The sequence below is a fragment of the Rhipicephalus microplus genome, chromosome 1 (assembly GCF_043290135.1).
Source record: "Rhipicephalus microplus isolate Deutch F79 chromosome 1, USDA_Rmic, whole genome shotgun sequence".
NCBI classification, from domain to species: domain Eukaryota; kingdom Metazoa; phylum Arthropoda; class Arachnida; order Ixodida; family Ixodidae; genus Rhipicephalus; species Rhipicephalus microplus.
Window position 1 is genome coordinate 158109275 of NC_134700.1, and position 21554 is coordinate 158130828.

The 21554-nt window shown below is 44.1% G+C and overlaps 1 protein-coding gene across 3 annotated transcripts in view; it reads left to right on the forward strand.

The window, feature by feature from the left end:
- LOC142801539 (trafficking protein particle complex subunit 2-like protein) overlaps nt 1-12519 on the forward strand; it is a 22465-nt gene extending 9946 nt beyond the window's left edge. For 2 of the 3 annotated variants that reach the window (XM_075887544.1, XM_075887546.1), the window contains exons 2-4: nt 8085-8345; nt 8418-8497; nt 12438-12519. In XM_075887544.1, the coding sequence (XP_075743659.1) occupies nt 8085-8345; nt 8418-8497; nt 12438-12483 (387 nt within the window). In that variant the 3' untranslated portion in view covers nt 12484-12519. Of the gene's footprint in view, nt 1-8084; nt 8346-8417; nt 8498-9656; nt 9756-12437 lie in introns of those variants that run through there. The other variant, XM_075887545.1, reaches the window with a different exon arrangement.
- The last annotated feature ends 9035 nt before the right edge of the window (nt 12520-21554 follow it).

Below are 21554 nucleotides of genomic sequence, written 5' to 3' on the forward strand. Positions count from 1 at the left end.
GTGAAAAACGCGTCTGAGTGAGCGGCAGTGACGCGCGGCATCACGAAATTTACACAAAACGGGCTGCTGTTCGCGTGCTCGCGGGGCCGCGAAGAGAGCTGTCCGCCATATTGCGGCCGCTGGCTCGTGTAGAGTTGTCCTTACTCTCCACGATCCCGGTTCTTGAAGTCTCGTACGTTCACGAAAAATCTAAAAAAAAAGCAACAAAAACAGTCTTTTCCCGCCGTTTCAAACCGCGCGCCACTAACGCAGGGCCGCCATTGGCTGACAGCACCCGTGTTTTCTTGCCGTAGTTCGCTTCACTGTTTTCCGGAGTTATTTTTCGCTGTTTTCGTGCGATGGCAAGCCCGAAAAAGGCCGTTGCCGACCATCGGAAATACAGAAGTAAGAACAAGTTCAGAGGGAAGCGGCGGAGGACGTACAAGAAAGCCACCGCCAACGAAAATGTCCGCGACGGGCCAGCGGCCGGTAGGCCTAACATCGACCACGGCAACGTCGACCATGGCAACTGCGACGACGAGATCAACGCTGCAGTGAATTTTGTGAGTGCATCGCAGAAAAAGATCGCGTTATTCGAAAACGACGTCAGGCCGAATGCCGATCGTGCCGAAAGCGTAGTGCTGTGCGAGTTGGGTGCATTGACGGCCGTCGTCGCAGGCGCGGCATGCCCCGTTTGTCACGAGAGTAAACTCGCAGTTCGGGCACCGAATAAAAAGCGGAAAGGCCTTTCGGCGTTTCTGGAGCTACACTGCGAGAATGCGGAGTGCTCGGAGAGCATCCTTTCGTCCGCGTACTCGTCGAAGCGGGTCGCGTCAGATGGCGGCCGCGGTGCAAGCAGAAGCTACGACAGCGGGAGTTCGCGTGACGCCTTTGCCGTGAACCTGAAAGTGGTGCTTGCAGCGCGTGCCGTCGGTATCGGGCATGAGCAACTTTCACGATTTTGTGCAGTAGTTGGATTGCCAAACCCTATGCACCATAAGACCTTCCATGCTATCGGCAAAAAGATTCACAGTGCGGCAGTGAAGGCTGTCTGTGAAAACATGCAAAGGGCACGCAGCGTCACCAAAGAGGTGGCTGGTAACAGTGACGTGCCAGTCATGTTTGACGGCACATGGCAAAAAAGAGGCCACAAAAGCCACAATGGTGTGGGAACTGTAGTGTCCTTGGACACTGGTTTGTGCCTGGACTATGAAGTGCTTTCCAACTTCTGCCTGGCGTGCAGTTTGCATAACGACATGGGAGGCGATGAAGAAACATAGCAGGCGTTTCATCATCCCGTTTGTGAGAAGAATTGCGACTGTTCTTCGCATGCCATGGAGGCCGAAGCTGCAGTGCGCATTTGGCAGAGGACTGTGGACTATGAGACACCCCTGCGGTTCACCATCTTCCTAAGCGATGGAGACAGCAAGGCCTACAACGGGGTCTGTGATGCCAACGTGTACCCTGACACTCCAATTGAAAAAGAGGAGTGCACCAACCACGTGGCGAAACGTCTGGGCACCGGCCTGCGGAAGCTGCCAACGCCACTTCCACGAGGGGAGAAGCTGAAGGAGACCACCATCCAGAAGCTTCAAACTTACTTTCAGGTGGCCATTGTGAACAATCGGGGAAATGTCCACAAGATGTACACTGCCATATGGGCCTCATGTTTGCACTCGTGCTCAACAGACGGTGCTGGAAGTCACAAGTTCTGTCCTGCAGGCCCAGACTCGTGGTGCAAGCACCGACGTGCTGAGGCGCAGGGCCAGCCTGCACCGTGCCACACCCCCCTCCTGACCAAGGCCCAGGGTTTGGCAGTCCTCCCAATCTACAAGCGTCTCACAGATGCGAAGCTGCTTGCCCGGTGCCTCCACGGCAAGACACAGAACGCGGCCGAGTCCCTGAACAGCAAAAATGGCTGCTGTGTCCAAAGACCCGGTTTGCTTCCCGGACTGCTGTGGAAACAGCCACAGCCATTGCAGTCCTGTGGTTCAACCGGGGCCACGCGAGCTTTGAAAAGGTGCTGGAAGAGCTTGGGGTGCTTCCTTCGGAGGCCCTGGTTACCCTCAGCGACCGCCGAGACAGCATGCGCATGCACAAGATGAATGTGCGTCAGACCGCTGAGGCGAGGGCACACCGTCGCAGTGCAGCCAAGAGGGCCCGGGTGGAAGAGTCCTGCCGCACCAGCCGGGAAGGGAAAACCTACGGTGCTGGAGAGTTTTAGACAACTGATATTCCCTCTGGACATGTGTGTATGTGTTCAGCACAAGTTTCGTGCTACTGCGTTTTTCATTTTTGTAAATACAGACTTTCAAACTTTCAAACGCGTTTTTCTCATTTCGCAATTTTGGCCAATTTGCATTTTTTGCGGGAAGTGTTTCGGGCACTTAGAATGGTCATACGACGACGAAATTTGGCACACACATTGAGGAGAGTGCGTAGGGTGCCGATATCGACTTGAATCAGCACAACCTATCAGCTGTAAATATCTATTAATAAATTTAATGGTGGTCGAGTGGAAAAAAAAGGGTACTTTGCTACACAGATGTTTTTTTCATAGTTTCAAAGTTGGAGCACAATTTCTAGCTAGATATCGGCACTCTATGGCTAATAGGGAGCAAAAGGAGCCATTGAACAACTCTCTGCATGAACATTTAGTATGCGCGAAAGTTCCCGGAAAACTTATCAAGTTTCACCATTACTTGAAACACAACTCCCAAACTATTGCACTTATGTAAAAACTGATTACAGATTTGGAATCAGGAGGAAAAACTGCATCAGTGGTCCAATTTCTGAAGCTCTAAGTTGAATAACAAAAAAAAAGTGCTTTCGAGGAGCGTCTCCCCTTAACTTGAACTCCTCATTGTATATGCCCTGCCGCAGTGGTCTAGTGCCTAAGGTACTACTCGTCTGCTGACCTGCAGGTCGCGGGATCGAATCCCGACTGTGGCGGCTGCGTTTCCGATGGAGGCGGAAATGTTGTAGGCCCGTGTGCTCAGATTTTGGCGCACGTTACAAAGAACCCCAGGTGGTCAAAACTTCCGGAACCCTCCACTACGGCTTCTCTCATAATCATATAGTGGTTTTGGGACATTAAACCCCACAAATCAATCAACTCCTGACTGTATCTGCTCCCACCTGATAGAAATTTTTTTATATATGTATATATGAAAAAATATGGGAAGGGTAGGCTACGTTAGAGCCGGCTTTGCTTGTGTCGCAGAAGATGCAATGTGTTGGTTGGGAGTGAGAAATTGGTGTTGTCCAGGAGTGAAAAAACTCAATGGATGTAAAGATCAGGGTCTCGTCGTACCAATCACTGTCATGTATTTTTACTCTATAGGCTATAACTCAAGAGTAGTTAATGTGTATAAATATTAATTTGTTGTTTGTACAATAGCTGAATGGAATGGCCTTAGTCCGGAAGTGATCAGTGGCATTGACAGCTTGGCTACTTTGGATCAAAATTTAGAGTTGTATGTTTCGTGACTTATTTTTTTGTGAGTGTATTTTTCGTGCATGATAATTACTATTGCTTCAGCCTGTGGAGAATTGTATTTCACTTTATTGTATGCTCAAATCCAACCCTGTAACAGCTCGTATGGGCTTACAGTATTCAAAATAAGTCAATGAATAAATAAATGAATAAATAAAGGGGGGAAAGAGCATTTTGAGCTTTGCATTATAGCTGAATTTGCATCTATGCAGCTTAGTACTATTACTTAAAGAGCCCCTAAACCACATTGAGTTTAAAGGCGAGACAGTAGTATCTTTCTCGCCTTCACTACCCTTCCTAAAAGTGCTAGCTCCTCCTCGCCACTTATTTCTTCATAAAATATGCGTTATGTCAGCGCCAAGTGTTGAAGTAGTCAGGATTTTGTGCTTTTTGTCTACACAATATCTCTGCTTGCGCAGTCATGAATGCAGAAAACGAAGTGAAATCAGTTTATCGTGCACAATAGTAGTGCGATACAAGGCAGAACAGGCATGAGACCACTTCATATGGCAAAGCAGGGTAGGCGATCATTTGCAACAGATATCTCTCGTACATTGACCAATTAAGAGCTTATCTCATTCTGACATCACATGAACACTGCTGGCGTCACGAATTGGGCCGCTAAAACTGGAGGCATAAGGAGAGAATAACACTCACTTTCTATGTATATTCAGAGGTGGTTTATGGGCCCTTTAAGCACCAAATTTTTTATTGCTTTGTTGCCGGATATCAGGGAAGTAGAGGTGTATGGTGCAAATGACTTTATTTTGACAAGTTGTTAAGAGCATAATATATATTGTCTGCATTTAATAGCCATTGCAATGACGACCATTAGTGTTTTTTGATTCTTTTTTGCCCATTTTTGTTTCATTTTTTTTTACCATGGAAGTCAAATGAAGTTCTCGGCACATCTACAGGGTAAATAAGGAGGCCTTTTTTGTGCCAGTGCTTTGCAATAAGCAAGGAGAAAAAAAAACATGCCACTGGAGTACTGACTACACTGAACTCTCACTTAAGTGAACTTGAAGGCACCCTAGGAAATTGTTCACTGAACTGAAACCTCGCTGAATTGAATATTCATTATTACTCGCAATGCCCACGAACTATAGGTGGCGCGCTGTACGATTCAAAATGGCACCCAGAGGAGTGTCAACCCATTTATGGTATACTGGAATGGGGCAGCATGCCGTCTGGCGCCCCAGACGTGGCTCTTTTTGCGATGATGGCCAGCGCCGCCGGAGCACAGCGTACTACTGTGTGGCCACCTGTCGGCACCCTCTGAAGTAATCTATGAGCAGTTTAGATACAAAGCCTTCAAGAAGATCCGTACTTGTAGTTGCCGTGCTGGTAGAAAAATGTATAAAAAAAGTAAAGCTGTACGTCCTTGAGTGTCATTTTTATTTAACAGCGCGGCTGCTTACTCTCCTGGCTCATGCAGCTTAAGTGGTGGTCGTGGAACTCGCCTGCTGATAACGTTATCTTTCAGGGCCCCTTCGTTTGTTTCGTTGCGTGACTTCAAGTTAGTGTGATAGCTAGGCAGGGGTACATATGAATCAAATGAATAGTGATGTGCTTTTTTATTATTTCTTCAGTTAAAAACCAGTTAAAACTGTAAGCTAGCAGACGATCTGGGTCTCTGTTCTGCGATAGGAATTGTGCAAGCTTGACTACGCAGAAGCAGCATTATTTATCGCATTATTGCTTTCATATGTGTTAGATGTGTTTTAATCTTATAGATACTTTTTAATTTCAATCGTATTATGTGACTATTTTACTCAAAATCTGGAGAAAGGTCGGCAATCCAAATTTGAATTACGCACGCTGGGCACACCGTTCGATGGTGGTGCCCTGCTGGTGGCATCATCATAAAAGTGACCACCACTGTCCCATTGGTTTGCCCTGAAGAGGGCACACAGCCCCGCTCCAGTACACCATAACCCATTTGCTGGAACAAGAATCGATAGTATGTGCGAACGTACGGACCGTGTCACTTCCACCGGATAATGTTATAAGCTGCACTGGGGGGGAGGGGGACGTATGAGACCAAAATACTTTTTGAAACAATGGAAGCTCGCCACCTGATTATTTGCCGCAGCGTGAAAGGTTAAATTTTAGCTTTGTTACCGTGCATGAACGACACTTTGCAAAATCGTGTGCGTGCTACAGAAAACGGCATGAACTAGAATTGATGTATGAACTGAAGGGCAGTCTGAGATATGTACTGAGACTGCCTGACGGATTTGCTGCTGTAGGAGGCCACTAGCGAGTAGTGCAATCGCAGCGGCACGGGACCGAACATTTAATGCGGTGATGGTTTGCAAACATATTATGCCGTTGTCCTTACTTACAGTCGGGAACATGGAGTTGCTTTTTCATCGAACACAAGCATATAACATTCCATTAAGTAGCACTGGTGTCACAGCCATGCTCAGACTAAAGCCTTGCGCAGTTAGTTCACTGCACTTGTATATTGCATTTTTCAACAGTGCGATTGAAACAAGATTATAGAAAAGAGTAATTGATTGATATGCGGGGTATAATGTCCCAAAACTACCATATGATTATGAAAATCGCCGTAGTGGAGGGCTTCGGAAATTTCGACCACCTGGGTTTCTTTAACATGCACCCAAATCTGAGCACACGAGCCTACAGCGTTTCCGCCTCCATAGGAAGTGCAGCCGCCGCAGATGGGATTCGATCCTGCGACCTGCGGGTCAGCAGCGGAGTGCCTCAGCCACTAGACTACCGCGGCGGGGCTATAGAGAAGAGTACACATGTTTTTGCAACATTGCAGTTCCGAAATTCATCGAACAATGCCGTTTGGAAAGTATTCTTGAAGTACAGGAAAAGTTGGAAGAGAGGTATGGATTATAGTGGTAGCTGCACATTTCAACGCTCTAACCATTTCGCTTTGCTGGTCGTTCTTGATCGTGTTGGCAGCATGCGGCGCTCCATAATATTCACAGTAATCGTGCCACGTGCAATGCACAAGAGAAACTATACTTTTATTTTAACCTCTTTGAAGGATCTGTTACTTATGATAAGTTACTTATGAGCGTGAAAAAAACATTAATGCACGAGGGGAGGTGAAGTGCAGTCCACTCGCTGCGAGTTTGCAGCTGATCGTTCGCCATTGTTTCTCTAGGTACGTTGACAACCTTCTATGCCAAGTGAAAAATCCTCATGGTCAAGATAATTTCTTTCAACATTACTGCTGAAAGCAATCTGAGGCATTCCCTCCACCGAACGACTTCGATAACGTCGACATTTATTTGGGCGCGGATAACTTTTGGCTCTGAAACCCGCCAACAAGAGAATTGCTTGCATTGTGCTGCCATCTATCAACTGACGTACAAAAACAAGCGGTGCAGCGTTGGCCAAGTATTCAAAGAGCAAATCGCAAGCCTGCACGACTTTCCACGTGTCATGAATATTATGGGATTCATGCACTGCAAGAACATTGACTAATGCTACACGCCCGTAAAACATGCTGAATTTCAAAATCAAAGGTCAGACGATAGCATTTAAGTAACCTACTTGGCTACAGAAAACTTTGCGAAGCTTATATTTCTGCGTTGTGGGCTATAATCAAAAGCACTTGTTGCCACGTATTTTCATGAAAACTTCGCGTCTCGTTATAATGAATCACATTTATCGTGTAAGAAATGGTCTGGTTTATTCCAGCCTATTCACTTATGCACGAAGCATGCAATTTGATTAGCATTAGTTTCTTGCTAACACGTTAACACTGAGGCTAGCACAGCCGAACAAGGGAGCGTCTGCCTACTGACCATCTTTGAGAGGACACTTCTGAATTCCGCATGGCGGCGCGACATTCTATGGGCAATGCGAGTATGGAACAGAATGTAATCAAAAAGTTCTGGATGGACAAAGCTGTCCAGAATGTGTGTATTTCCCAGAACTGCCTCTGGCACATCTAGTTCCTGTGACTTGGAAGTTCAGAACTTGCTAATATATCTTAACATTTCTAGAGATTGAAGGATTTTGAGCATGATTCATAGAGTCAACCTCTTCTGTTTGTTGAACTCGTACAAAGGTGGGTGCATAATTTACGAACAGCGCTGTTGGTACCTCAAACGAAGATGGCTGAACGGTACCGAGAATACAAAAAAAAAGAGAACTCGCATTCGTCAGTGGCATAGCCGAAGCGTGCCAGTGCACTCATAGGCAATGCCATTGCTGCAGAGCGCAAGCTTCATTGAATGGATTTTAAGCGCGAGCCCGGATCTACGGATGAAGTTTGTTTTGCATGGAATGCATAGGAAACCCATCAAAGATTATCTAAAAGTTAGTTAAACTGGTTATCAAAACTCTCAGATGGGCAAGCTAGTTTCAGGTATTTATTGAGTTTGAGAACATCCTAGAACATTTTTACAGTCGCAATGCTTCAATTGCAGCGTTGCGGAGCAACTGCTGGATGTGAGCAGTAAAAATCTGTTTACATTTGGCATTTCTGCTTTGTATTCTGCAGTGTCTCGTTTCCGTTTAGAGCTATTAGAGCAATATTTTATGATAACTCGTTTTAGACAGAGTGCTTACTAATTGGGTGTGGGATTAATTTTGGATCATTTGTTTTTTTTTTTTGCAGAATTCTCCATTGTTTGTAAAGACTGTGACACCATGTAATGAGCTCAAATTTTTGTATACTATACACACGTCACTGGATGTTGTCGAAGAAAAAATATCACCTGGGAACAAGAGCTCTGGAGATGTCCGAGAGCTGTACTTAGGATTACTGTATCCCACAGAGGACTATAAAGTTTATGGATATGTGACGAACACTAAAACCAAGTTCATAGTAATTGTGGAAACCTCACGTACAACTCTCCGGGACAATGAAATCCGGCAGGTGAGTATGGATCTGCATTGTCATTTTCAGTAAAAATGTGGAGCATGTCTATATGAAATGCAATTGTTACAGATGTTTCACAAACTTCATGCTTCATACTGTGACGTTGTTTGCAATCCCTTCTATGTCCCTGGTGGCCAGATACTGTCCAGGTCAGTTTTATCAATTATTTCTTTGGTAAGGTTATGAATTAACATTATTGCATTAATAACATGAGTGAATTTTAATGCATTAATATTGAAAATTAGTGTTTGATGAAATGAATGGCAAATGGGACTGAATGCATCCAAAACCCTTTTCATGCGCATGACACGTAAAAAAGACCCCCTATCTTTTCCTTGCAGTATTAAAGGCGCCCTGCTAACTGAAGCAAAAGATGTTAAATATCAATAAATATCTAGGTATTCGCCTTGCACACGACATGAACTGCTCATTACATGTTGATTATGTTTGTAATGGAGCCATGTACAAACTTTGGTTGTTACGACAAAAACTGCACAATGCTACTCCAGAGGCTGAAGCGATGGCATACAAAATGGCTGTTCTTCCAGTATTGACTTATGCAAGTCATATGCGGGAACCTTACACTAAAACAAGTACACTAAAATGGAAGCGCATACAAAATAAAGCCTTACGGTTCATTTCAAACTCGTATTCAAGAACTCAGTTTGTCAGCGAGCTTAGAGAAAAAAACCAGAATTATGACGGTGAAACGAAAAATGCAACTTAATTGACTGATATTCTTTTCACCTGCTAAACAGAGATTTTAGGGTTAACCTAGGCGAACACATCGTACCAGAGAAAACTACCTCATCCAGAATAAAGCATTTGAAACATATTGCACCAGTCAACCACAGAACAGATTCATGCATTCTTTTTTAGTTCGGAGCATTGATGATTTGAATCGGTTACTTCAAAACATAGTCAAATATTCCGATCTACAAAGTTTTGAAAAGGCTTTGTCAGAATATTTGTGAATGATTTGTATTGCTTTAGCATTTGTTCACCCTTCAATTGTCTTGTTGTTTACCCGTTGCCTGAACATGTTACTATTTCTTTGGTGACGTTTACGGGATGTATTCGAACCTGTTATTTTATGTATATATGCGAATTGTACAAGCTATTTTTAATATGAATTTGCATTTTGTTTTCTTATTCCGATATGTTGTGCAATTCTTGAGTGTTGAGTGTTGAAATTGTTTTAGCATGTACTATGTTTGTACATGACTCCAACTCCTGTCTTGGCTTATGTGCTCACAGTATGAGCAAAATAATAATAAAATAAATAATATTGTTTATTCTGCATTGTAGATCATTCGACAGTACAGTCAATGGGATAATGACTGGAGAGTGACTTAAGAAGATGCCCACCTTTGTAGTAACTGAAAGAATAAAGATATGCTGCCAACAGCCTGTTTTATAAATATATACAATCTTCAGTGTGCCATAACTGAAGATGTCTTTTTTTCTTTAGAAAATCTGCTACCACAAGGCACTGTGGAAGCACCCATGCTTGTTGTGCACGTGCACGCTCTTGCTACCATCTCACGTAAAACCGATTCCACATCCAGTAAAGAATTTGCTTATTCCTTTTCTATCTTGAAGTGCCAATAGGTATAGCTCGCATTCTTTATGGTCGTATCGTGCCACTCTATGACATTAATCTTCCTGACAACGGAGTTGGAGAGAAGTGTCGAACGGTAGCTGTGAACATACTTAATCAAAACCAATCGACCACTAGTCAAGGACTGCCACATCACTATGTACACCCTCGTCAGCCTTTCCCTTGGCACCGCAAGTTATTGAATGTTTTCATCGTCACTCCTAGCTGTATCTTAACCCCAAGCAGGTCAATGTTCGCCGATACTGGCACTTCTGCAAAACTGGGTGCTTTTGCCGAACGTTACTGCGTGTACTAAAGGTATAAAGAGTACTAGAGAGCAATACAGGTTGTGGGCAGTGTGGGATTATGACTGGAGGGCAAGTTTTGCTCCCTTTGTAGTAATGCAGCAATGGATGTATTAAGGGTGCCACCAGAAAACTAGCTTTCAACAAAAATGTAATACTCTACTTCATGTTAGAACTCTAACATTTTGTGGAGAGCAATACAGTAATGTCCCGTAGCGGCTTGAAAAGTTGGGCTTGGTTGTATGTTTTGATCAGAGGTTGAAGAGAGTATGTGATTTATTGTCATTTCCCCACACCATTCCTGGACCCCTTTTTTGTTTTTAATTTTTTTTGTTGTGCTTTTTATAAATTGCATCACTCCACTTGCTGCTGGACAGTGGATGCTGGCTACTTGTTGGCAGCAGGTTGACTGAAGCGTGCCCAGAGAGTGGTTGCGGCATGAGACGCGCGGACACTATAGCCTTTCTGTCGGGGATGACTAAGGTGCTCTTAGACAGCACACCCCGCTCTTGGCTGTTGATGCCCCCGAAAATGTATATGCCCGAACCTGTAAAAGAAGCAGTCATTTTGATTTTTCATTTTGCACTGATAGCGACAGTTTCTTGCCTATGGTTGCGATGGAGGCACTGTGTCTGGCCACTCCAAGTGTGCAAGTTTTCTTCCATTTTGATTGCTGTGAAACAACGTCAATGGAGTCCATGCTGACAGGGTGCTTCTCTTTAGTGATGTTGCTACAGCCTCCACAGAGCCAGATGTTCCCATTGATGAGTGTTGCAGATGAAACGGCTCTAGGCTGCCCGAGTGGTGGACCCGTTGTCGAGCTGTTGTATGACAAAAGAAGCAAACACCCTTTATATATGGACAAAGATACATAAATATGACTAAAACATGCAAAACTATGTGATAGAAACAAAAGAATTGCCTGTCTAGGTGTAGGGAATACACAAGGACTTCAGAAACAGTTGGGCTGTTGTGCCTGTCGTACATTCCTCCCAAAAGCCAGATGGCGCTACCCTTGGTCACTGCAATCATGCCCATTCTTGGCTCGGGTATTGAATTCAGTCGTTTCAATTTGGCATTGTTCAAGTCATATGCTTCAACAGAAGAAAGCAGTCTGTAATTAAAAAAGGTATCGCATTAATTGTTCCAAGAATCATGCCAGTGGTACTTTTAAGAGCTTACTCTTACCCCCATATGTCGCCTTATTTCCCTCTATCAAAATTTGCATTAGTAGCAAGGGATTAATATGCTTGATATCTGTTCAGCAGCTTTCATAGTGTAGCCATCCCTTTGCACTTCATAAGCTCAACTTTTATGGCAAGTATTGGTACACAGGCCTGTTGCAACTATATATATATATATAGTGTATATTTTGGGCATTTGCTTGATGTAGTGTAAGCATGTTGGTGTCACTTGGTACAGTGTTTGATAATGAGGTTGGGTCTGAGCTCTGCTTCTGTCTGGCTACACATGTGGTAATTAGCCTGCTGCAAAAACAATTTGGAATAATCTGTAAGACTGCTTTCCTGTGCGGTTCTTTTCAGACTAAGCACCCTAATTCGCTTAAAACTGGGAAGTGCAAAATTGAAAAGGACAGAAAGGAACAGAGATAGACAGGTCTATCTGTGTTACTTCTTTTCCTCTTTGTTATTGTGCTTACAAGTTTTAAGATTATGAGCAGACTAGCCCAGCAAGGCATTCTTTTAAACTCTCATGCACATACACCTTGCGTCACTCCCAGCTTCGTAGCAAAAGTGTCATGTCGGCCTAGCGATGGTATCCTTAACAACCTACATATGCAAAAAGGCAACAATGAGACATGACAATGCTACAGTTGCTACAATAATTTCATTGAAGAATTTGTGATGCTTGTACTTTTACTGGAGTCATGAGTGGCAAAAGCACAAAGAACGAAAAAGTCTGAATAAGAGTACTTGATTGAAAAAAAAAAAACCCTTGGTTGCAAAAGTTCTGCTGTTTTTTGCGAATTGTCCATTGGTATTCAAGTCAACAGGAATAACCAATTGAGAGAAAAGTTTATGAATTGAGATTTAATCATGCTTTTATAAATAAAGATTTTTGACAATAATGTTTTAAGACCCACACTGAGCTAGACAGACTACTGCCATTATATTCATTTCTATATATTTATGTACTATGACAGGTGTACTTGTTTTATTGCAGGAGTGGGAATAACAGCACAGATCAGTTGCAGCAAAGGAAGAAATGAACATACTACTTAGATTTAGGTGTGCAGCAAAGAAGCTGAGATGGTTGAAACTGATCTGCTTCACAATAAAGTGGGCTTTATGATCACATTGTGGTGTGATTTCCGGTTAACACACTGACAGATTCAATTGGGTGAAAAAGTGTCGGCTTTAGGTTTATTAAAATTTATGTTTCTGTTTTAGTATTGTTTCGTAAGTTAATTGGGGCTGTCGAAAATGTTATATGAACTTGCAGTGTAATTTACATGTTTAGATGCAAGTTAGGTTAAGACTAGACTGGTTAGTGGTAGATAAAAAATTCTTGTCATACTCTCACAAATTAAATGTTCATTGCAGGGATGTAGTCAGTGGGTGGCACTCTGGGCACATGCCACCCCTCGCCCCCTTGAAATTTGGCCAATTTAAAGGGGTGCCTCTCTCGAAGTCTAGATGGTGCATCCCCCTCGCCCCGAAAAAATTTGCTGGCTTCGCACCTGGTTCATTGTCTTCTTTATGTTCTCAATATTGTGAATAAAGTTTCAGACAATAGAAGCATGCTCAAGTATCGGGCTTAGTAATGCTCTGGATTTTAGCAGTTTGGCCTCTCGAGGAGCGAAGCAAGTTGTTGTAGGTAGCCAGTTTGTTTATCTAGTGATTTATTGAATATTTGGCTTTATTGTGCTTGCTCCAAGACAAGTTCAAGGATGGAAGTGCTGCACTGGTTGCTCCCAACGTCTCGAAAAGGGATATATGGCTACATGCTGTGTCAAACTTCATGCGTTGTTGGTAATTGCTCAGAACCTGCCCTGAAACGGCTCTTGGTGAAAATGAGGAACTTTAACCTTGTGGCTAACTCATGAGTTTTAAAGAAACTGAAAAAAATCTGTATGCTATTATTTCGTTGGCCATTATCGGCTTTGCTCTCACTGATGCAATAAGAATTGGCATATCAATGTATAATTCATTTAGCTGTTTTTTCCAACATTACATGCAGGTAAATTAGTGAAATATATAAATGACTGAGATTGCTTTGGCAACTGCTCAATGTAGCTGGTTACTTCTGTAAATACGGTGCATAGCTTTACCGGTGTGATTTCATTTCTGTCTCAAGGAATTGTATCTTCTCTCTCCCTCTCTCCACTATATATATATATATATATATATATATATATATATATATATATAGTGGGAGTAATAATTCAATTTCAATGGGCCAGTTAGTCTTCGTGAAGGTATAGGATATGGCACAACAGGAGCGTTGTCAACAAGGATAACTATATTTCCCAACAGTTTCGGGAGGGGTCCTCCCTTCATCAGGGAATGATCCCCTGATGAAGGGAGGACCCCTCCCGAAACTGTTGGGAAATATAGTTATCCTTGTTGACAACGCTCCCGTTGTGCCATATCCCATACCTTCACTATATATATATATATATATATATATATATATATGGTGATGGAACTGTAGAGTAGCCGGGATAACCACGACTTTAATACTATAAGAACTAGCAGTAACCCAGATGACACCCCACCAGTAATGATAGAAGTCAGAAAGGCTTTGGAGAGCATGCAAAGAGGCAAAGCTGCTGGTGAGGATCAGGTAACATCAGATCTGCTGAAAGATGGAGGACAGATTGTGTTAGAAAAACTAGCCACCCTGTTTACGAGGTGTCTCCTGACGGAAAGAGTACCAGAGCCTTGGAAGAACGCTAACATCATCTTACATAAGAAAGGCGATGACAAGGACTTGAAGAATTACAGGCCAATCAGCTTGCTCTCTGTAGTATACAAGCTATTTACAAAGGCAATTGCTAACAGAGTAAAGAAAACATTAGAATTCAATCAACCAAAAAAACAAGCAGGATTTCGAACAGGCTACTCAACAATCGACCACATTCACACTATCAACCAGGTAATAGAGAAATGCTCAGAATATAACCAACCACTATACATAGCCTTCATAGATTACGAGAAGGCGTTTGATTTAGTAGAAATATCAGCCGTCCTGCAGACACTGTGGAATCAGGGCGTCGATGAAGTATATATAAACACCCTGCAAAAAATCTACAGGATATCAACTGCTACCATAGTGCTTCATAAAGAAAGCAACAGAATACCAATCAAGAAGGGTGTAAGGCAGGGGGACACAATCTCCCCAATGCTATTTACCGCGTGCTTACAGGAGGTTTTCAGAAGCCTATAATCGGAACAGTTAGGGATAAGAGTTAATGGAGAGTACCTTAATAACCTGCACTTCCCGGATGACATTGCATTGCTGAGTAACTCAGGGGACGAATAGCAACTCATGATTACGGAGTTAGACAAGGAGAGCAGAAAGGTGGGTCTTAAAATTGATCTACAGAAAACAAAAGTAATGTACAACAACCTCAGAAAAGAGCAGTGCTTCGAGATAGATAATAGTGCACTTCAAGTTGTAAAAGACTATGTCTACTTAGGGCAGGTAATAACCGCAGAGCCGAACCACGAGATTGAAGTAACTAGAAGAATAAAAATGTGGTGGAGCACATGTGGCAAGCACTCTCAAATTATGACAGGTAGATTGCCACTATCCCTCAAGAGGAAGTTATATAACAGTTGTATCTTGCCGGTACTTAGCTATGGAGCAGAATTCTGCAGACTTACAAAGAGGGCTCAGCTTAAATTGAGGACGACGCAGCGAGCAATGGAAAGAAAAATGGTAGTTGTAACCTTAAGAGACAAGAAGAAAGCAGAGTGGGTTAAGGAACAAACGGGGGTTAAGGATATCATAGTTGAAATTAAGAAGAAGAAATGGACATGGGCCGGACATGTAGCGCGTAGACAGGATAACCGCTGTTCGTTAAGGGTAACTAACTGGATTCCCAGAGAAGGCAAGCGGGTTAGAGGGAGACAGAAGGTTAGGTGGGCAGATGAGATTAAGAAGTTTGCGGGTACGAATTGGCAGGAGCAAGCACATGACCGGGTTAACTGGCGGAACATGGGAGTAGGCAGCAACAGCAGCAGCCTTCGCCTCCATCGTCATCTTCTTCCTCGCAGCCACAGCAGCCTGCTGGCTCTCCCACAACGAGCAACTGAGGCACATGTACGAGCTGATTGGGTGGCCGTCTCTCCGACAATGTTGTTTTTTTTTTTGTGGCCAGACTCCCTCGCAACGCTGCAGCGACAATATTGAAAGGGGTGTGTCCTTGTGCACAAGTTTTCGTTAATAAGGGCTGCTGATCCCTACGGATTTCTAAGAATTCCTGCGGGGCATGCTCAGAATATTACTGCATAAACTAGGGCTAAGGTAGAGCTTTGAAATTCCTTTCGAGTTTGATGTTTGATTGCAATTTCAGTTTCTCTGTGAATGTGCTTATTACCTTAAAGTGACCTCATTCTTCAAAAGTATTGCTCAGATTTTTTTATTTTTCTTTGCTTTGCGAGGGAGACCTGTTACTGATATTAAATGTAATAACTGAACACAGCTGCTTGGGCTTGGAGGCACTAACATCATGCAGCCAGTGTAGCGAAAACCACTTTGCAGAAGTGGCACCTAGTCTACTGGGAAGCGAGCCTGCTGCTGCCACAGTTTCGCTTAAGTTGAAAGCTTTGGTTTTTCGTGTGTCCAGCATGTGGCCAATAATGCAGATCCATGTTGGTGTACACTTTGCCCCGCTTCTCGGGGTGCCTCTGGTCTTGTGGAAGTTGGGCACAAGTATCACCAAAGATGGCCATTTTCAGAACTGTAATTATGGAATGCATTGGTTGGTGTAAGATCCTAAAATGAGCTCAATTCTGTTCAGTCCTTTTATTCCTTTTTCCTCGTAGATGTGCGTTTGGAGTGTTGGCCACAAGAAAAAAAATCATTGTAGGAGCAGGTGGCAGGGAGCAGGGCAGTTGATGATGTTGTTGATCGTGTTCTTCATCAACATGTCACATTTTTTTTCTTCTTTTTCACTCTCTCTCTTTTTATAAAAAAAAAACAAACAAATGGTGTAAAAAGTGGGTTTGGGCGACACAAGGTGCAAGTGTGGAAGAGAGAGTGCTCCTCCACCGGGGAGAGTATTGAGGGAGGGAGTGTGTGGAGGAGGTGTGTGCATTGTGTATATAATATTATGTATGGTTGTGAGGGGGAGAAAGGGAACCCTTAGACACTTGATTCTATGTGGACCACCAGATTGACACTGGCGTATGAAGAGGAGGGGACATCGGCTGATCATTCCATGGTTTGCCAGTGGCATCGAGGCACCAGGGTGCACCAGCTCGTGCATAGCCTTGCATGCTGTATGGAAGCCCCTGGATTGCATCTCTAAGGAGCACGTGAATGGAGTTCTGTTTTTTGAGCAAGATCCACTGCTATACTGTGTGCTCGGCTCCAGACAACGTTCTGAGTAGCGGAAAAAGCAGAGCACATGGTGTGGGCGTGTGTGTGTTGTGAAAGAGATGCCGAGCTCTGAGAGCTTGCAAACAGCGGTCGTCGTTGGGACTCAGGAGAACACCACAAGCGTGCTCTGGATGAAGGCCATTGGAGTCTCACATTGGTTTAAGTGGTTGGAGTCTCACATTGGTTTAAGTGGCTTAATGTGATGGCCCAGTGGATTTGAGGGGGTGTTAATCTGCCTCCTAATAGCAACAAGACGTAGAGGGCACCCTTTTGCTCCCTCCGCAGAAGTGCTCCGCAGAAGTGCTCCGCAGAAGAAATGCTTTGAGGTGGTGGAAATAAACAGAGAGGTGCATAGGTGGGGTTGTTTTCAACGAGACCGAATTCACTTCGATGGGCGGCTAGGTCATGAGGTGGGTTGGCGACTTGCAGGACGCGCAGTAGCTTTTTTGGGGGGCAAGCGAGCCCTTCGGTGTGCAGGATAGCTACTAACGAGGAAAACAACCAGGGAGACTTTGACAGATGCTATGGACAGATACGATTCCAAAGTGGCACCAATATCTTAGATAGGTAGAGTCCGGGGCATAAATAGACGTAGCCACGAGCGCCGAGCCAATTCAGACATAGGGTATATTAACATGCAGGGTGGTAGGAACAGGCTGAAGTGGGAAGAGACAGAATAACAGCTAAGAGAAGAGAGGCCGATGGTATACGGTTTTGTAGAAACACATCTCAGGGACATGGAACAACCTCCGAACAATCCGGACTACGTGTGGGAATATTGTGATAGAATAGAAGGCAGCAGAAAGGGGGGTGGTATTGGGGCATTCATTCATAAAAGTACAGACTGGCAAAGGGTCAAGCAGGAGTGCAAGGAACATTTATGGCTAAAAGGGAAAGTGGCAGGTCAAATGACACTCCTTGGTTTCGTGTACTTGTGGACGGGAGCAAAGGCCAGGGAGGAAAACCAGGCAATGGTAGAGTGTATATCAAAGGACATTCAGGAGTTGGGAAGAAAGTGCGAGATAATTATACTGGGAGGCATGAATGCGCACATAGAAGATATAGATGGGTATACCGACCCGACAGGCAAAATGATAATGGATATGTGTAAAAGGCTTGATTTGAACATTTGCAACAGTACCGAGAAGTGTGAAGGGCAAATAACATGGGAGGTAGGAAGGCTGCAGTCGACGATAGATTATGCACTGATGTCACATAGGATGTATGATAAGCACAGGGGAATGCACATAGATGAAGGTGGCTCCAGAAGTCTGGGTAGTGATCACAAACGTATCAAGTTAAGTTTTGGAAGAGCAGTGAAATTGGGAAGGAGACAAGATGAGCAACTATAGGAAAATTTTTATCATGAAAGGCAAATTGAAATAGCCACTAAACAAATTGAGAAAGTAATCACGGAGGATAATAAGACAGTGTGGACATACACGAATCTAATTAGACTGTTTGAGCTAGAGCTTGCTAAGACGCGTGACAAGTCACCCCGGAAAAGAAGACACAAACCCAAAAGTTGGTGGGATGAGGAAGTTAAGAGAGCGATAACAAAACGTCAGGAAGCCTATAGGGAACACAGACATGCTAAGCAGCGGGATGAACCGACAGATGATGTTGAAAGAAAATGGGAAACCTTTCTAAGCTGTAGAAGGGATGCATCCCTTCTGATCAATGAAAAGATTAGAAGGGAGCTCAGTGGCTGGCAGAAGTACATAAAAAAGATAGAAAGGCAGCTGCGAAGTTTTGGAGCCATCTAAACTCCCTAAGAAATGAGACGAGCCTAGAGCAGGGTTTTATAACCACAGCCCAAGGTGCTAGGCTAGAAGGGGACGAAGCTATTGAATATATAAGAACAAGGGTGGCAGAAAAATTTCAACAAAGTGATTTATGCACCACAATAGACAAGGACGAATCAAGTGGTGCAATGGCTCCATTTTCACAACGAGAGAGGGAAAGGGCCGAGAAAAGGGTTCCTAGTAGTACATCAACAGGCCCAGATGGCATTCCAATTATGCTAAAGACATTAGGTCCGAAGTCTAAGCAGGCTTTGAGAGCGGCAGTGAGCAAAATAATAATCGATGGTGAAGTTCCCGATGAATGTAAACTTAGCAGGATGAGCATGGTCTATAAAGGAAAGGGGGACAAAGCTGACATAAAGAACTACCGTCCTATAACAGTGACATCAGTGGTCTACAGGCTGGCGATGCAAATTATAAAGGAAAGACTGCAGGCATGGATAGAGGATGAGGGGGTGCTGGGGGAACTGCAGAATGGGTTTCGGAAACACAGGAGGTTAGAAGACAATCTGTTCTCACTGACGCAGTGCATCGAAATAGCAGAAAAGGAACACAGGCCCCTGTGGCTAGCATTTTTGGGATATCAAGGGAGCGTACGATGGCGTACGTGGTTCAAGAGGAATTGTGGGGAATATTGTACACACTAGGCGTGGGACATGTTGTCACTAATCTTTTAAAGGATATATATAAAGGTAACAAGGTAGTTATAAAGTTGGAAAAACAGGTATCCGGCCTGCAGAGGTAAAACGGAGGCTTAGGCAGGGGTGTCCACTGTCACCCTTATTATTCGTGATGTACCTACAAGGATTAGAGGCCAAATTAGAGGGAAGTGGACTGGGCTTCAACCTCTCTTTAGTCAAACAAGGAAAACTTATTGATCATGCACTACCAGCATTAATGTACGCAGATGACATAATGCTAATGGCCAACAACAAGGAAGATTTGCAGAGATTGGTGGACATCTGTGGTAATGAGGGAGATAGGTTAGATTTTAGATTCAGTAAGGAAAAATCAGCAGTCATGATTTTCAATGACAACGAAGGTAGTTAGCTTGAAATACAGGTCACGCTTGAGATAACAGACAATTACAAATATCTGGGCGTATGGATAAGCAATGGGACCGAGTACCCAAGGGAACACGAAATATACGTGATGACTAAAGGTAACAGGAATGCACCAGTGATGAAAAATAGGGCACTGTGGAATTACAATAGATATGATGTTGTGAGAGGAATATGGAAAGGGGTCATGGTTCCTGGGCTGGTGTTCGGCAATGCGGTCTTGTGCATGAGATCAGAAGTTCAAGCAATATTAAAAATTAAGCAACGTGGAATAGGTAGGTTTGCTTTAGGGGCTCACGGGAATACACCAAATCAGGGAGTACAAGGTGATATGGGATGGACATCATTTGAGGGCAGGGAAGCTTGCAGCAAGATAAAATTTGAGAAGCGATTGAGAGAAATGGGGGAGGAGCGTTGGGCTAGAAAGGTTTTCAGCTACTTGTACATGAAGAATGTCGATACAAAATGGAGGAAGCGAACCAGGAAAATGACTGGTAAATACTTGGAAAACAGCAGTTGGCCAAACCAAAAAGAACTATCGGTTAAGAAGAAAGTGAAGGAAACGCAGACTGACATGTGGAGAATGGGCATATTTAAGAAGTCCACACTAGAGATCTATCGAACATTTAAGCAGGAAATTGCCAAGGAAAGGATCTATGATAATACTCGGGGTAGTTCTCTACTGTTTGAGGCCAGGACGGGAGTACTGCGAACCAAGACATATCGGGCCAAATACGAAGGGGTAGACACAGTATGCAGTGCGTGTGGAGAGGAAGAAGAAACTGCCAAACACTTGATAATGTTCTGTAAAGGGCTTCACCCTGTAGTTCAGGATGATGGCGCAGAGTTTTTCAAAGCACTGGGGTTTAGGGACCGGGAGGGCAAAATAGACTTTAAGCGGGTAGACTTAACTAAAAGGAGGTTATCTGATTGTGAGTTGAAGTCAAGGCACGAGTGAGAATTGAACTCTTCACTGCAAAGTACGAATACTCAAACTCAGTTTTTAAAGAAAAAAAATAAATCTAATTTTTGGGTTCATTAAGTATTACGGCTTGGTGGCGCTAGCCACCGCCCAATCTGAAGGGTACAGCCATATCCATCCATCCATCCAATCATTATCACGGCGACGGGCGGTACCAGCCATAGCCTCCTATGTTCTTTCTGTGTCGCTCGAAGGAGCCAGAGCCTCCGTCCGCGCTCTCCCACCGGCTGACGCAGTTGCCCAAGAGATGGCGCCACCAGCCCTGGGGAGCGTGAAGGCAGTTCGTTTTGGATCGCCGCAGGCCGCAGTCGATGTGCGCGTTGTGTTCCCGCGATTGAAGAACTTGTGCGTGTTTTCGTGATGCCATGCCCTACTGCTGTGTTCCAGAGTGCAAATATGATGCGAAACGTCGTAAGGTACCGCGCATTTCGTTTCATGAAATTCCTAGTGACAGTGAAGCGAGGGCAGCCTGGTTGAAAGCCATCGCTAGGAAAGACTGGATGCCGAACACGACAACACGCTACTCCGTTGTGTGCCGACATATTCTCCTGACGGACTACAAAGAAGGATGTAAAACTCGAAAACTCAAGAGGAGTGCAACTCCCAGCGTGTTCGATGACTACCCGGAGTACATGCAGCCGAAGCCGAAGAAACCACGGAGTGATGCGGCTGCGAGGAAACGAGCGCTTGCTACTGACAACGCTGCTGGGCGGCCTCTCGAGACAAGGGCTGCAACAGGCCATTTTGTTGGAGCCGATGAAGACACCATGCCTGTGGATGGACTTACTTCAAGTTTCAGCTATCCGGGTCTCGCAGAAGTTCCGTGCTTTACCGTACCACTTCAAGTTTAGGTGGATGCTCCTTCTGAACCTACCTCAAAGCA